General features: G+C 45.5%; 1 protein-coding gene across 1 annotated transcript in view; it reads left to right on the forward strand.

The window, feature by feature from the left end:
* GSR (glutathione-disulfide reductase) overlaps nt 1–17,381 on the forward strand; it is a gene marked incomplete at its 5' end in the record, with an annotated part of 50,427 nt that overhangs the window by 17,792 nt on the left and 15,254 nt on the right. The window contains 5 exons of the mRNA XM_006035904.2: nt 2,007–2,106; nt 6,442–6,528; nt 11,944–12,105; nt 13,483–13,594; nt 16,484–16,615. Coding sequence (XP_006035966.1) covers nt 2,007–2,106; nt 6,442–6,528; nt 11,944–12,105; nt 13,483–13,594; nt 16,484–16,615 — 593 coding nt within the window. The remainder of the gene's footprint in view (nt 1–2,006; nt 2,107–6,441; nt 6,529–11,943; nt 12,106–13,482; nt 13,595–16,483; nt 16,616–17,381) is intronic.

The following is a 17,381-nucleotide window of genomic DNA, read 5'->3' on the forward strand; positions in this document are numbered from 1 at the left end:
ATTCTCCCCTTGTACTTGGCCTTAGGCCACAGCTGGAGTACTGCATCCAGTTTTGGGCTCCACAATTCAAAAAGTATGTGGAGAAGCTTGAGAGAGTCCAGAGAAGAGCCATGCGCATGATCAGAGGTCAGGGAAGCAGACCCTACGATGACAGGCTGAGAGCCCTTGGGCTCTTTAGCCTGGAAAAGCGCAGGCTCAGGGGTGATCTGATGGCCAACTACAAGTGATGACAACTAGGTCGAATGGTCATAAACTACTACAAGACCGTTTCAGGCTGGACATAAGGAAGAATTTCTTTACTGTCCGAGCCCCCAAGGTCTGGAACAGCCTGCCACCGGAGGTGGTTCAAGCGCCTTCATTGAACACCTTCAAGATGAAACTGGATGCTTATCTTGCTGGGATCCTATGACCCCAGCTGACTTCCTGCCCTTTGGGCAGGGGGCTGGACTCGATCTTCCGAGGTCCCTTCCAGCCCTAATGTCTATGAAATCTATGATTACTACATTCAGCCAGGCTTATCTTAAACCAGTTTTGGCCATTTTGAAATTGGTGTAGATGCACTGAACTTATGTTCTTTTACAGGTTTAAACCAGTTTCTGATCACTTAAACCAGTTTATGTGTACCTTCTGTCCCTAGCCAAAAGGTTACGGTAAAGGTTACAGGAGGAGCGAAGGAGGAGGCGTGGGCTGATGGGGGACAGGGGAAAGGGAAATGGCCTTGCCCAAATGGGCTGCCACAGAGGGAAGGGGCATGGCCAGGCCCTGATCTGGCTGTAAGGGTGGAGGGTGTGGCAGGCCGGTCGGGGGTGCTCCTGTACTGAGCTGCCCACCTCGCTGCACCTGGCCAAAAACCAGGCTTTGGATGCCTCCCCAGGGGTGCCAGCTTATGACCAGCCCCCTTCCTGGAACACACACACAAGCCTGGGGTACCTCTGCCACCACCCGGACTCATGTCTTTGGGCTCTGTGCCACCCAGGATACACAGACCCTGTAGACCTTGGGATTTTGGGGTGCTTCTATTAGCCTGAAGCATTCACCAGCAGCCTCCCTTGTAGGAGGAACTAAAATAGCCGAGCCCACCTTAGCCGGTCCCTTCCTTCTTAAGCATACACAATGAGGTGTGCTAAAACAGATAGATTTATTGATCAAAGAGGGATAGGTTTGGGAAGGAATGCCAGTAGCAAAATATAGAAAGAAAACCAACCTTGAGCAAATCTAGGTGGCTTGTCAGCCTTTTGATATGCAACTAGAGTACATTAAACTAAACTTCTGGTTAGGTTTCTGCTCAGTCACTGACTTCCGCATCCTGTGTGAGAGAGAGCTGCAGAGGTCCACGCTTCTGTGTGTATGTTCTAAAATGTCAAACTTCCTTCTTCCTGGAGAGACTCTCTTAAATAGCCCTCCTGACCATACCACCTGGACCCAGTCAGGGACAGGTGTTATTTGATGCCGGCCAATCAGTTTGAAAAACATCACAGTTACTTACTGGAGCGACATTGGCTTAAGCCCCTGCCCCCATGTCATGAGGGCAGAGCTTAGAACAAAAGAGAGAGGCTAGATCGGGGGTGGGCAAAATGCAGCCCGTGGGCTGGATGCAGCCCACCAGGCCATTCTATCTGGCCCCCGGGGCCCCTAAAAAATGTAGAAAATTAATATTTATCTGCCCCTGGCTGCCTCTCATTTGGCCCTTGATGGCTTGCCAAAACTCAGTAAGTGGCCTTCCACCCAAAATAATTGCCCGCCCCAGGGCTAGATCCATCCCCTCACCTGAGGTCAGGCTCCATGGGCTGCATTTGTCCCATGGGCCAGGGTTTCAGCACCCCTGCTCTAAGATAATAGGAAAGAACCTACAAAAAAACACTAGTCATGGGGTAGAAAGTCGCAGCTAAAGTAGCCCTGGAATCAGGGTGATTCTGGCTTAACAGGAGACCCTTCAAGCTTTCATACAGGGTATAGACACACCTATGCTAAAGCTCTGCTGTGCTGGTATTGTTTCTTCTTCACAGGCGCAGCGTTATTGTTGGTGCTGGGTACATTGCTGTGGAGATTGCTGGAATCCTTTCTACACTGGGCTCGGAGTCATCCCTACTGATCCGTCATGACAAGGTATGGTATCCAGCCCTGTTTCTATCCAGTGAACCAACTGTCAAGTAAGAATAACAACTATGTGCTGCACTTGTGCTCTTTTTGCTTCTTAGAGTTTCAGGTTTTTTTCCTCCTTTCTCTTGGATTTTACTTTAGACATGACATGCCTTTTATTTTTAATCTACCCTGTTTTTCCTGAAAGTCTTGTTGGGACTACTGGGAGAGGTACATTGTTTGTGCTTGCACTATATGGAAGGACTTTGGAGCATTACATTTACAGACTTTTCCTTACAAATATTCATTAGGTACTAGAGTTAAATAGATATTAACAAAGTAAAGAGTGCTAACCATCTGACTACAATTCCCCTTCTCTGTCAGCCACTCCATGTTTGTTTCTTTCATTCTTGTGATCTTATTCTGCTATATTTTAAAAAAATATGCTTTCTACCATCTTAAATAGGTGGGTTTACAAATTGCTAACTTACATTAGCAGTTGCTCCCTGTACAGGCACGCTCCAGTTTGAGTATTTTTTTATTTATTTAGCTTAACAGTGCCCACATATCAAGCCACATGTCAAGTCTGTGGGTGAGGGGAAGGGATATGTCTGTCAAATTATGAGTTCCATTTTGTTTTGTGGATTTATAGTTGTAATCATCCTTCTCCATTGTGTAGCACAGACTGTCTAGTAAGAGAGAGCAATTACAGGCTATCAACACTGAACAAATTCTGATGACTGAAACAATGAAGTTCTACTAGTTGGGCTGTTAAGTTTGAATGGGTTGTCTTCACAGCAGCTGATAGGGAGAAATGTTAGGTTTGGGAAGGGATCAGAAAAATTCCCTAGTGGAAATTCATGGGCATGAGAAGTGGCAGAAGGAGGTTTCTCTGTGTGATGGACAGCTGTTCTATCAGCAGAAGCCAGATAGCTAAGGAGTTGGGCAAACCCATGACACTCAGATGTTCAGATCAGCTTGAGGGGGGATTATGTTCAGGTACTTGTTTGAGAGTTAGTATTGAACGAATGATAAATTCCTTTCCTAAACTTGTGCTTCCTTCTCATATTGCCAGATGATTCCTGAAGAATTTAACAAAAATGTCAGGGCAGAGTCTGGGAAATCATGCATTGGCAAATAGGAGCTCAGTTAGGCTATGGCACTGATTATTGTGTGTAAGGGCCTGGCTGGGGGGTCTTGGCACTGAGGGAGTCTGAACATGCCCTGAGTCATGCTCTAAATGCAGAACTTCACCAAGAAGGCTGCTTCCAGGCTTGTCCACACTTGTAACAAAACAGTTACAAAACCTGACTTGGCTACAACACTGGTCTAATACAGCTACTCCTCCCTTAACATTGTAATTGTGTTCTTGAAAAATGTGACTTTAAGCAAAACAATGTTAAGCAAATCCAATTATGTCGTAATTAGTTACTTATTAGCAGGCAGGGGCCAGACAACGTTATAACCGAACATTGCAAGACTTTAAACGAGTATGTTCTCTAATAGATCAGCAATGTAATAACAAAACAACGTTAACCAAGACGACGTTAGGTGAGGAGTACCTGTACATTGAAACATTGTCCTGGGGAACCAGTCAGCAGGCAGTCCCTGTGGCCTGCTGTCAGGCCTAGATTCTGATCTGCCCCTGGGGTGAAAAGGGCATCTAGATGACTTATTTAAGGAATTGTTTACGAGTACTATTTATAGTAAAGCCAGCCCACGTTGAGCCCCCAAAGTTCACCCCACTAGAACTGCAGGCTAGAACTTAGCCTGCTTAGCTTCATACAATCATAGAAATTAAGGGCTGGAAGGGACCTCGAAATACTGCTGAAATCAAGTGATCCCAGCAAGGTGTCTGTCCAGTCTCCTCTTGAAGACTTCCAAGGTTGGAGACTGCACCACCTCCTTGGGAAATCTGTTCCAGATTCTGGTCACTCTTACCATAGACAAGTTCTTCTTATGTCCAACCTGAAACCATCCTCTAACAGTTTATGGCCATTGCTCCTTTGTCCTCTCCTGAGGCACCCTAGTGAACAGTTTTTCTCCCAGCTCCCAATTATTCACCCCTTACATACTTATAGATGGCCACCAAGTCCCCCCTCAGTCTTCTCCCCTAGGCTGAAGAGTCTCAGTACCCTTAGTCTTTCCTCATAAGGTTTGTCCTCTAGGCCCTTAATTATTTTTGTGGCCCTTCTCTGGACCCTTTCAAGATTCTCCATGTCTTTTTTGAAGTGAGGCACTTGGAACTGGACACAGTACTCTAGCTTGGGTCTTGCCAACACTGAATAGAGAGGAAGTATCACTTCCTTAGCTCTGCTCACAATGCATCGGCTAATGCATCCCACTATGCTATTAGCTCTGTTGCATGTGCATCTATGCATGCAAATGCAAGTCGCAAATTTACTTGAGATTAGTAATGGCGCAGTAGCACTCGTGTAGGCGCCTGACTGCGAATAAATCTGCTCCTGGTCAGCCATCTGCCAGGGGGTAGGAAATTGCTCCCTACTCCCAGGAGCTGCCTGCTGCCAGGGCAGGCTCCACCTCAGGAGTCTGGGTGAGGATTGTCACGGAACAGGCACTGGGAGCTCCCTGCTGGCGGGGGCTGGGGAGCCTATTCCCTGCCCTGCTCCATGAGCATGGAGCTGGGTGGGGAACAACCTCCTCAGCCTGTTCCCCACCCATTTCCACACTCACGGAGTGGGGAACAAGCTCTCCACCCTGCCCCCCGCAATCGTGGCTCGAGGGCTGGGAGCTGTCCTGGTCAGGGGCAGGTTCCAGGCTTGGGCCCTGATTGGGTGATCTAGGTACAGGGCTTGGAAAGAGCTGCAGGGTTGGGGTAGGTCCCAGCCCCCTGCCCTGATCTGCCAGTGGGGCAGCTAGCAGTGACCTTTGAAAGAAGGGGGATGAACAGAATCACAGAAACATTACCTTAATTGTCTTGTCTTGTTTTGTCTTGTCTTTAGAGAAAATGGGATCAGAAATTTAGAAAAGGTAGCAATTGTAAAGATACAGAACAAAAGTTTTAACTTTGCTCCAAATGCCTTGGAAGAACTATGTTCCAGCTTCTGTGATGGCATTGTATTCAGTTAGAGCAGAACCAGTACATGTCTACTGCCACTTATGAGACAGAAAGATTAGATTGTGCACAAAGGACTTGCCCAGTGGGAAATGGAACATTTTGGGGAACAATTGCATGTGGACTTACCTATAATGTGTACTTTTGAAAAGTCACTCATGCAGTGAAGTATATACCTTTGAGTTCATATTTTCTTTGCTTAATCTCAAAAGAGTAAGCATATTCTGTTTGATCAAATACAAGTTGCCATTACTAGTAGGTAGGTACAAAGTCACAAACATTATAGACCAGCACCATGACTTCTCCTTTGAATGTTTTGTTTGTATGAATGTTCCCACTGTGGTCATACTGTGCAATTCAAGCACTAGATCCCAGAGATTTTTGTCTTAGCCAGTACCCTAACTGTGTGCACTATGGGTGCAGTCTTACAGTCATAGTTCATTTAGGACTCCAAGATTCCCTTCCAGCTGAACTAGGCACTCTTTTCGAGCCCCCCACAGTGAACATCTGTGTATAGACAAGAACTTTAAAGAAGAAAGAAATTACTTACTAGTGACTGGAGTTCTTTTAAGCTGTGTTGACTTTGTGTATATTACATATCTTTCTTTCCATCTCCTTTGGAATCTTTGATATTTTTGGGCTGCTGACAGACATGGCAGGGGGAGGAAACGGTGCTTTACCGGAAGAGGAACTGCATCAGTTTGACCCGGCTCCCCAGTGGCTGTGTAGATCATGCTTCAGTGGGGCTTTTTTGGCACTTTTATCTTATAGCTGACTGAATCAGCTATTAGATATGTGGCAAAAAGACCCGCTGAAGCCACGTGATCTGTACAGATGCTGGGCGTGTCAGGTCAAACTAGCACAATGCCTTTTTCTGGGCATGTGCTGTGCTCGGTGTGGGGGTGCATTGAGCTGAAAGTAAAGGGCCATTTTTTCCCCCTGCATCTGCCAGCAGCCTTGGATTCTGCAAGTTGGGAGGAAATAGAGGTGTGGGAAGCATGCCCACCCTTTGTCTTCAGCACTGAACACAAAGACAAGTGCAGGAACACTACATAGGTACTCCTAGGGCAAAAAATATTTAAGCTTGAATGCTTGAGGTGCATGTGCTCCCAAAATGATGGGGTGTATATGGACAGCATATTTCAGAGAATTCTGGTTCTTTTGGTTTTTTGGATGCAACAGAACAATATAAAGAGAGAAAGATGAGGTGACCAGGGATGTACCATTCAGTCAGACCCACTGTTTATGGCATAAGATCTTGATTGATTATATGGCTTTCTATGCAGGTACTGAGAACTTTTGACTCCATGATCAGTTCAAACTGCACACAAGAACTGGAAAATGTTGGCATAAACATCTGGAAGAATTCACTGGTACAGTATAACCACACGTGCACGTTCAACTTTGACCTGTGGCTCTGAGGGTCTCTCTTATGGCACTGTGATCTGATCAGCTTTTTTGATTCACTTTTGCTGAATTCTGTGGCTTTCCTCAAGAGCATTCCTGTGGTGTATGATTGTGGGCATAGTCTGTACATTACAGCACTAGTGTCAGAGATTCAGTCTCTTTGAGGATCTGCTTTTCATTCCCTCCTACATAATTCCACAGTGGTTCTTATAACTGGCTTATTTTAATACAAGATGGGGGAGGAGACATCATTGGATATGCAGTGAAAAAATGCCTATTTTGAGTATTTTGTATTTATGCCATATGTACAGTTCATGTATACCTCATGTCAGTCATATGTATGCCCTATGTACAATTCATGCATGTCTCATCAGTTGGTCTGGAGCTTTCTGGCCAAGAGCAGATATTGAAGATACAGTGCATAGACTTCCCTTTTGGTCTGACAACCAAGAACATACAGAGTAGTACAATCTCAGTTCCCCCAGTTCTCTGCCGCCCAAGTGGCAGTGAATGTTAATTTAGCAGCATTAATTGTGCCCCTCTAGCAGATCTTCCTGAGGAAAAAGCCTACTCATTTGTATTGTATTGCTTGACAGTGTTGCTTATTGTTTGAACAGGAACTTGCAGAACAAAAAATCATCCACAAATTGGACTTTAAGTATGGTGTAAATAGGGACTATGAATATTTATCTCACTAACTGGATTAGTTTTTGTGACCCCTTTGTTCCTATAGGTTTGCTGCCTGTTTGCTTGTCTCTACTAGCACTGCCTTCTATACCCCCATCTCTTTCTCCCTCTCTGTCTCCCCCCACCCCAATCTCCTGAGCTTGACCAGGAGTTTGCCCAGGAACTGGCTGAGGCAGCTTGCTCCAGGACCATGGTTGTCATGGGTGACTTCAATTACCCAGACATCTCGTGGGAGGATCGCTCAGCAAAATCTGAGCAGTCGCAGAGCTTCCTCTCGTGCGTGGATGACCTCTACCTGACTCAAGAAGTCTATGGGCCAACGAGAGGCAAAGCGCTGCTCAATCTGGTACTGGCTACTGGGGATGACCTAGTCGGCGACCTAGTGATCGATGGGAAGCTGGGTGACAGCGACCACGAGCTGATCACCTTCACCATCCGCCGAAAAGCTGGCAAGTTGGCAAATATGCTGAGGAAAATGTAATGACCAGCAAACCTGAGGCTGAGGCAGCCCAACATTTTATCTCCTGAGTCTAATTTCAAGTTTTCTGACATCTCTTAATTGACTTCAGTGCATGCATTTGATGGCATCACTTTAGTTTTCCAGAAATGCTTGCACAGTTTGGAGGGGGAAAAGAAACCATTTTCTGAGTGGATACCAGCACTGCTGTAACTATCAGTAGTAGATTCATGGCAGAACATGCTCAGATTCCCAGCAACACTGAAACCAACCACAATTTTTTCTTTGAGGTTTGAGATGGTTTGGACTATTATTCTTCTGAAGAGTAGAAAATAGGAGGATACTTTTAACCTATTAAATAGGTACTTTGCGTCAGTCTTTCATCAGTCCCATGGGACGCCCATGCCCGCTACAGGGCCGGGAAGTCCGGGTGAGGGTGATCCCCTGCCCTCCATTAATGCTGACTTTCTGAAGGAACATCTTGAGAAGCTGGATACCTTCAAGTCAGCTGGCCCTGACAATCTTCACCCCAGGGTACTCAAGGAGCTGGCGAGCATCATAGCCCAGCCTCTAGCACGGATCTTTGAAAACTCTTGGCGCTCTGGTGTAGTGCCCGAAGACTGGAAGAAGGCCAATGTGGTGCCTATCTTCAAGAAAGGGAGGAAAGTGGATCCGGCTAACTATAGGCCCATCAGCCTGACTTCTATCCCGGGGAAGATCTTAGAAAAGTTTATTAAAGAGGCCATCCTTAATGGACTGGCCGACGCCAACATCTTAAGGGATAGCCAGCACGGGTTTGTTGCGGGTAGGTCTTGCTTGACCAATCTCATTTCCTTCTACGACCAGGTGACCTATCACCTGGACAAGGGAGAAGAGATTGATGTCATATATCTTGACTTCAAAAAAGCCTTCGATCTGGTGTCCCATGATCGCCTCTTGGAGAAACTGGCCAATTGTCGCCTTGGGTCCTCCACGATCCGCTGGCTGGAAAATTGGCTCCGGGGTCGGACCCAGAGGGTAGTAATCGATGGAAGTCACTCATCGTGGTGTCCTGTGACCAGTGGGGTCCCCCAAGGCTCTGTCCTTGGACCCATACTGTTCAACATCTTCATTAATGATGTGGACACTGGAGTCAGAAGCGGACTGGCCAAGTTCGCCGATGACACCAAACTTTGGGGCAAAGCATCCACACCAGAAGACAGGCAGGTTATCCAGGCTGACCTGGACAGGCTCAGCAAGTGGGGGGATGAGAATCTGATGGGGTTCAATGCTGATAAATGCAAGGTTCTCCACCTTGGGAAGAAAAACCCTCAGCATCCTTATAGGCTCAGCAGTGCTATGTTGGCTAGCACTATGGAAGAAAGAGACTTGGGGGTCATCATTGACCACGAGATGAACATGAGCCTGCAATGCGATGCGGCGGCTAGTAAAGCGACCAAAACGCTGGCTTTCATCCATAGATGCTTCTCAAGCAAATCCCGGGACGTCATTCTCCCCCTGTACTCGGCCTTAGTGAGGCCGCAGCTGGAGTACTGTGTCCAGTTTTGGGCTCCACAATTCAAAAAGGATGTGGAGAAGCTTGAGAGAGTCCAGAGAAGAGCCACGCGCATGATCAGAGGTCAGGGAAGCAGACCCTACGATGACAGGCTGAGAGCCCTGGGGCTCTTTAGCCTGGAAAAGCGCAGGCTCAGGGGTGATCTGATGGCCACCTACAAGTTTATCAGGGGTGACCACCAGTATCTGGGGGAACGTTTGTTCACCAGAGCGCCCCAAGGGATGATGAGGTCGAATGGTCACAAACTACTTCAAGATTGTTTCAGGCTAGTCATAAGGAAGAATTTCTTTGCTGTCCGAGCCCCCAAGGTCTGGAACAGCCTGCCACCGGAGGTGGTTCAAGCGCCTTCATTGAACACCTTCAAGATGAAACTGGATGCTTATCTTGCTGGGATCCTATGACCCCAGCTGACTTCCTGCCCTTTGGGCGGGGGGCTGGACTCGATCTTCCGAGGTCCCTTCCAGCCCTGATGTCTATGAAATCTTGTCTTTTGTATTCTAATTTTTTTCTTTTCTTTCTTTTCACATCCTGTCAAAGCATCTGATGAAGTGAACTTCAGCTCATGAAAGCTTGTGCTCTCTCTATATATCTTATTCTATAAAGACTGGAATGATCTAGTTGGGAATGGTCCTGCTTTGAGCATGGGATTGAACTAAATGACCTCCTGAGGTTCCTTCCAACCCCAATTTTCTAAGGTGCATATCTACCCTGCCTTCTGCATATTGTTTTTGCCATGTTGGCAGCATGCTGTTCTAAAGCATCTCTTTCCCACCTCAAGACCAAGCATTTGATCTCTGGCTTCAAGCCCTGCCTGTTTTTTTTAAAGGCCCTCTATCCCTCATGGGCAGCTGTAACACAGTCTAGTTTTAGCTCCTATCCCAGAAAAGGATTTATTTTGTTGGGCCTTATCCACTGGGACCTGCTGTGGTAGGTGTAGGGGCCAAGTGTTGCATTTGTTGGTGCAGTTAATAAAGGTGATTTCTCACATGCCTTAGTTACTCTACAGCAGGGGTGGGCAAAATGCGGCCTGCAGGCCAGATGTGAGCTGCCAGGCCATTCTATCTGGCCTGTGGGGCCCCTAAAAATTTAGAAAATTAATATTTATCTGCCCCTGACTGCCTGTCGTGCGGCCCTTGATGGCTTGCCAAAACTCAGTAAGCAGCCCTCCACCTGAAATAATTGCCCACCCCTCCTCCACAGTGAGCACATCTACACAAGATGCTGACTGTGAAGTATATCAAGCTACTACACAATAGCATCATGTGGCAAAAACTGACACAATGCTGCTGGGCAGTAGTATTAGGCTACTGTGCAGTAGTGTCACAAAAGGGCATTCTCTGGCACTACTGTGCAGTAACTCAGGTTACTGCACATTTTATTTAGTACTTGTTTACACAAGTACTAAACAAATGCACAGTAACGACTGTACAGTAGCGTCTTGTGAAGACATGCCTGATGTGCAGCACTGACTTCAGTGCTAGAGTGACCATAGCCTAGGAAGTTTGTGTTGAGTATTAATATATTCCCCACTTTTTATGGATGGGGAAACTGAGACAGACCTGCCCAAAGCTATATTGTAACAGGCAAGGACCCCAGCGGTGGCCATGATGCCCCCTGGTGGTCACCCTGCTTCTGCTATGTCCTTGGTCCCTTCAGCACTCCTCTTCTCCTTTCCTGCCACACCTTGATGGCTGCCCTTGGGATCTCTGAGTGAGATTTCATTCACTCCTGAGATTTGGTCTCATTACTCAGTGCCTTAAGGGCTTAGTACACGGCTCCAACTGCCCCTTACACCACATTCATGCCTCACAGATATCACTGCACAATCACTCTCTTGTTGGGGCCTTGGCCTTTTCATCTTCTACCACCCGTTTTCTCTGGCTGCAAGCCTTCAGCCCTGGCCCACTGATTTGGGTCGAGCTCTCCTGGCCTCAGCCCTTAATCATAAGTATTTATGGGCCTCCAGCCCCTGTATCTTTTACTCTGGGCCCCTGGCTCCAGTCTCAGACCCTCCTGGGTCCCAGGTCCTGATTTCTGCCCTTCTCAGGCCTCTGGCCCTGGCCTTTGCTCCTCCTGGGCTGCTGGACCCCTGGCCCTGTCTGGCTTTCACCAACTCCGGTCCTCTGTCTAGGCCTGGTCTGTTTCTTGAGCCCCTGCCCCAGGCCCTGGTGGGGCTGTGCTTGGAAGTGCAAGGGTGTGGGGTGCAGTCTGGTCAGGATTTCGAGTGGCATGAAGTACCTTGCAGGTGAGCAGCCAGGTGCTTCTGCATGCCTGGCATGGAGCCCCACTCCCACTGACTTGTGAGAACATGGTGGGTGGGGAGCTGGGGGCAGTATCTTGGATTTTCCGGATGATGTCCCAGATTTATGGGATTTCCATATGGTCAGCCTATCTATAATGGAAAATGTTCAGCAGTTTCAGTGTTGCTACCAGCTTAAGTTGTTATAAAAAGTTAAGTGTTTTTAGTAATCTTTGTCAAAGCTCACATATTCTAAAATTTTGGTGCATGAGAACAAACAGGCTTTGGAATTACAGCCTTGCAGTTGGAGTTTGCTCTAGTGACAAAGACCTGGGTTGGATAATCCTTTTGTTAAATAAATTCTAAACCAGTTGTGATTACAACAACTCTTTGCAAAAGTCACACTTTTAATCTTTAGTTCTACAATTTGTGGTTATCAATAGGTCAAATCGGTCACAAAATCCCCTTCAGGTTTGCTGGAGGTAAAAGTGATGTCCTCAGTTCCTGGTCAAAAACCCACTTTTGGCATGATTAAGGATGTTGACTGTCTTTTATGGGCCATTGGACGAGACCCAAATACTGAAAAGCTTTGTCTAGATGAAATGGTGAGATGAAAACATTTTTATTTCCTGGTACTTATTGGAATGTGTGTTGCATCTGTGTTCTGCACATACAATTCCAGACCTGCCCTGAGCCATGTGGGAGGAGGTCACTGGGATTGCTTGTTCCCTAATGGCAGGATCACAACTGAAATTACAGTGCATGTTATTGTATTTCACTTACAAATGACACGCCCCCATTCCCACAAAATTAGTTATCTAAAATTGGAGTTTTAGTTTTGAAGCAAGGAAGCTGATTTCCATGCTAGAATGGAAGAACTAGAATGCTGGAATGACTGTTAGGGACTGTGCTTCCTTCCTGGTTGCATGCAGGAGGGACAGAGTCCAGTTTTCGCCTTGTTTCTTCAATTAAGCAGCAGCTGTGACATTGAGAGCAACTTTTGGCTAGTCACTGTGTGCGTCTACATGTGCAATCAATGCAACTGAATAAACTCTAGCGCAATTTGATCCAAAGTAAACTAATCTGGATGTCACTGTTTACATGTGCATTTCAGCACAATAATTTATTCCGCCATTGGATATTTCTTGTGTCTGACGGGACTATCCGACGGCACAGTAAACTAGTCTACACCAGACTAATTGCTATGCGTGTATAGATGGTGATGCTTTACCATGCAGTAAATTAGTCTAGTCTACTGCACAGTAAAGCACATGTATAGACATGCCCACTGGGAACTGGACTCCACTCCTCCTACATTTGGCTGGGAGCAGTCAGCCATGCTATGGCATGTAAATCTCTAGAGAAAAGATGCCACCATTCTGCCTTCCTTAAACAAGGTGCATGTCTTATTTTGTGGGGGAGATATGCAGGAAAACATGGTATATAGGAAACTGCATAATTTTGTGAAAGTGAAAAACCCTTGGGTAGAATGAGGGTAGCCTGAAAATATATTTCATGCACAAAGATATTTAAGTTCTTACTACTATCCTCAAGCACTAGCTGGAGACTGGGTAGAACCCTAACTCAGTTTACATAGTTCAATTCAGTGCTTCTGATAGCGAAAACATTTCTGAATTAAAAACAGCACAGTGTCTACAGGTGAAGATTTTGTCTTTGAATAAATGTTCCCAAATTGGTGCTAAAAATGTTGCAAGTGAAACAGAAGATGGGACAAAACCATTTTCTTCACTATTTCACAGGCATGAAAAAGTTGTCTCACTAATTGGGAGTTTTGATTTCGGGAAAGGATTTACGTTTACCCTGAGTTTTTTTGTTTCTAAAGTTCTTAGATCAGTAACCTGACTAAGAATGTGCATGTCACATTAAATGGCATACCTGACCACCAAACATTCCTTAAGATTCTCCTGTTTATTCATAATGCTTAGTTCATGTATCAACACAGTTGCTGTTTCCAATATCAGGGTGTTCAAATAGATGCTAGAGGTCACATTATAGTTGATGAGTTCCAGAACACCAGCAGGAAAGGGATTTACGCCCTCGGGGATGTCTGTGGAAAAGCTCTTCTTACACCAGGTAACGTGCGTATATTGTATTTGATTATGGAGCCCCCTGTACATAAAGTATGTTCACTTACATTATACTATTTAGCCCGATGTGGTGATGGCAGAGAGAAGAAGAAACAGCTTTTATCTGAATGAGAATGAAAAATGGAACCTGACAAACAAGTAGAAATCTCTTCCCTTTCTCCTATTTAAAGTCTGTGTATAGGGGAAAATCCACCTCACCTGTTCCAGTCAGTTCCCCTGAGATGGTATGTTATACCTTCTAGCTCTTCTCCTGCCATTGGATCTTTTGACAGCCACCTGGGATGCCATGCTACAGAAGTCGGGACATCTCAAGTCAGGCACATGTTAAAAATCAATGCAATAGGACTTAGTTTTGCATTAAGATATTATACCTGTCCCAGAGCGTCCTTGCACATTTTTGTGGTGTCACCTCTTCCTAGTTTTTTTTTTTAAGATGTCCTTTCCTGTTGTTATTGTGTGACTAATATTGAAACGAGCATGTGCACTAAAACAAGTTAATTACCAAACACATGCTCTCTTTTTGTTTTGACTGACATTCCATTTGCCCCTACATAAATTACCTCTACAAAACCACTGCTACTGCTACCGCTTCTGTCCTGTAAGAGCCACAGCTGCTACTGGCTTTCTCTCTTCTTCTGCCACCCTAGGCTAACAATTTTTATGCTCTGCCTCTGGGGAAGGAAACAAAACGAGCTGCAGCTGTAGGTAAGGTAAGGTGAGGAAGTGGAGGGATAGTGAGAAGAGCTGGGGGAGCAGGAGACTTGTAGTCCATATTAGACAGTGAGAAGAATAGGAGAGGGGCAGAGCATGTATGCAAAGGAGCTGTACAGAATGGATACCCTATGAGTTATACAGATTAGTAGTTATATTGGAGTACTAATATTTTATTTTATGTATTAGTTTTTTTTCTCTCTATCTGACAGTCACAGAGCAGCTAACACTGAACAAACAAGCCACAGATAGGATTCCTCAAACACCACCAAAAAAACTGATACCTTTAACTCCCTTCCTTCCCCCAGCCACCACTCCTCCCTGCCCAAACCCCAACACAAGCAAACCCTCGTACCAATTCTAAACCACCACTCACATATAGATACAAAATACAATAATCTCTTTCTACTTTCTCCCAATATGCCTTGAAAGCCTGAACCTCCTATGGCACAAAAGGGCTGTTTACTGTCACTTCCCTCTTCCCCCCCCCCCCCCCCCCCAATCCACCAAAAACACCAAATTCCTTCCCCTCCCCCCAACTAACAAAACAAATTCCCAAGAACCCTAACAAAGAAGTAAAAGAAAGAAAGGCCCTGTAGTACCCAAGTCCTGTGCAATCTCACTTCAGAGGGAAAAAATATGAGAGAGAGATGTTTTAATGGCAAATAAGTTTGCAGAAGAGATGGGGAAGGAATGACTTGCTTATTGAAAATTGTGGTGAAACCCCATCCTGGTCTTGCCTGTATTTGTACCAAACTGATGCAATATAGCTGTCACCGTGACTTGTAATACAACAAACAACATAATTATTTTTATGCGGATGACTTGCATTCTGAGGTTCAAAGAACAAGCTTTAAGCAGGAAAACACTTTCTGGAGGCACTGCACACAAACAGTGAACCATCCTGTTTTGGATGTGATTAACTACATTGCAAAGTCTGGAAGGAAAACTTTCCTACTGGAGACATGTCTCAGGTATTTTGCAAGATTTTCAGGTACAGGTATATCAGCAAAAGTTGCTAGTGTGGGTCAAGTCACACCTATGTAATTGCATTGGCCCTGAACCACCATAAATTATCCCACAAACACCGTTATACTGGTATAACTGCCTTTAGAGGAGGTCTTTATAGTGGCATAGTTATGTACATAAAAACAAAAATGTATTGTGTTCCTAACCTACATGGCTCTACTCGTATCACGTAAGCATTGACCACACCAAAATCCTATTTTCCCAAGTAGTTTTGCAAGTTAGGCTTCTAAGTCTCATAAAATCAACACAAGTTACTTACTGATGAGGAAAGAATGACTTCCTTATTGAAAATAGTGGTGAAACTCCATCCCGGTCTTACCTTTTGTAATTGTATTTGTACCAAACTGATGCAATATAGCTTTCCCCTTAAGTTATAATCCTCCTGTGCTTTTATCTTCCACAGTCCAGCCCAGCATGAAAATAGGGGCTTTGTTGCATGTTAATTTTAGGTAGCTGGATTGTCCATGTATTAACACACGAGACTAGTTTTTAACACCTGTTTTAGGAGGGCTAAAGTTATACCAATCCATGGCAGGTTTATCTCTGATCCATGTTACCCAGCTTGTGGTACACTAATGTATGGCTGTCCTAGGCTACATGTTAATGTAAACACCTCACCTGTCCCCTGCCCTCTGGCTTACTTATGGCTGCTGGTGCAGTCCCAGGGGAGTAAATAGGGAAGGGGAACCTGCCTGCCCAGCTGCTGTTGCCACTGCCACTCTCTGGGCTGGGTTCACCCCAGAGAAGAGCAGCAGCAGCCAGACAGCCAGGTCCCATTCCCTGCCTGCTCCCCAGGACAGTACTGGCAGCCACAAGCAAGCCGGGGGCAGGGTAGGAGCTCAGGGTGGGGGGCAAGGAACAGTGGGGAAGCCTGGAAGGAAACGGGAGGAGGTGCTGTTTATTGTGTTTTAGTCCTCCAGGCCCCTGCATGTAACTGCTCCAAACTCAAGCTAACAGTAACACTGATCAGCACTGGGTAGTTCAAAGTGCAATGTGTAACCAGGCCTTAAGGCTGGAGCCTCTTCTGACATTAGATACAAATACTTACTGGGTACATAACTGATTTTATTCTGTACTGCCCATAGTGGTGTTTGTAATAGACTGTTAGCCTGAATTTTTGTTTCCTTACTTACAGTTGCAATAGCAGCTGGAAGAAAATTGGCTCATCGACTTTTTGAAGGCAAGAAGGATTCCAAGCTTGACTACAGCAACATTCCTACTGTGGTTTTCAGTCATCCACCCATTGGAACGGTGGGTCTCACAGAAGGTAAGTCCCAGCTGAAGCCACTGCTCCAGTTTGTCCTTAATATTCCTTATATTGGTCAGTGTTAGCTCCGATAACTGACAGAATAACTTGGTGTTAAATAAGATCTGTTTTAAGGGTTCAGGGAGATAACAAGAGATGACAACCCTTTACCTCTATGTAGCTGTTCTTTGACACTGTTTGACTTCTCTGGAATGAGTTGATGACCTCAGTTCAGTTAGTGCTATGTTTCAGTCTACCCTTATAATTTGCTGTTAATTGATGTTTGATCAGTCTCAGCAGAGATGTGACACTTTCTACTCGCCCTCCCAGGCAGGCCCTCCACGTAGGGAAGAGGGTATGCCATGACGTCAACTTGTCCAGCTGCGTGTCTAAGGGCCAACCCCTACTGCCTTTACTAGGCTTTGGATCATATCTAAATTGTATGCTATTGAGTGTCCTATCTCACAGCGGTGTGCTGTGAAATTGATTTCTTACTTGAACATGCTTGTTTCTGTATGAGGGAGAGGAGTTTTGGTTCCTTCCTTGGGAGGCAGTTGTTACTGAGCAGTTGGGTGTCATTTGTACTTTATCTAATATTGTTCAGGCTGGCATTTAAATTACATTAAGCTAAAAATATGTTAAAATTTAGTGTACTTTTCAGTAACATAGGGCAAACTACATTACAGGGATTTTGGAGCTATCCCATCCAGGACATTCGTACACAATGGTAAATTTAAATTCAACCAAGAAATACAATCTTCACTCTGGGGGGATGGGGGGGGGGAGG

The sequence above is a fragment of the Alligator sinensis genome, unplaced genomic scaffold, assembly GCF_000455745.1.
Source record: "Alligator sinensis unplaced genomic scaffold, ASM45574v1 scaffold578_1, whole genome shotgun sequence".
NCBI classification, from domain to species: Eukaryota; Metazoa; Chordata; order Crocodylia; family Alligatoridae; genus Alligator; species Alligator sinensis.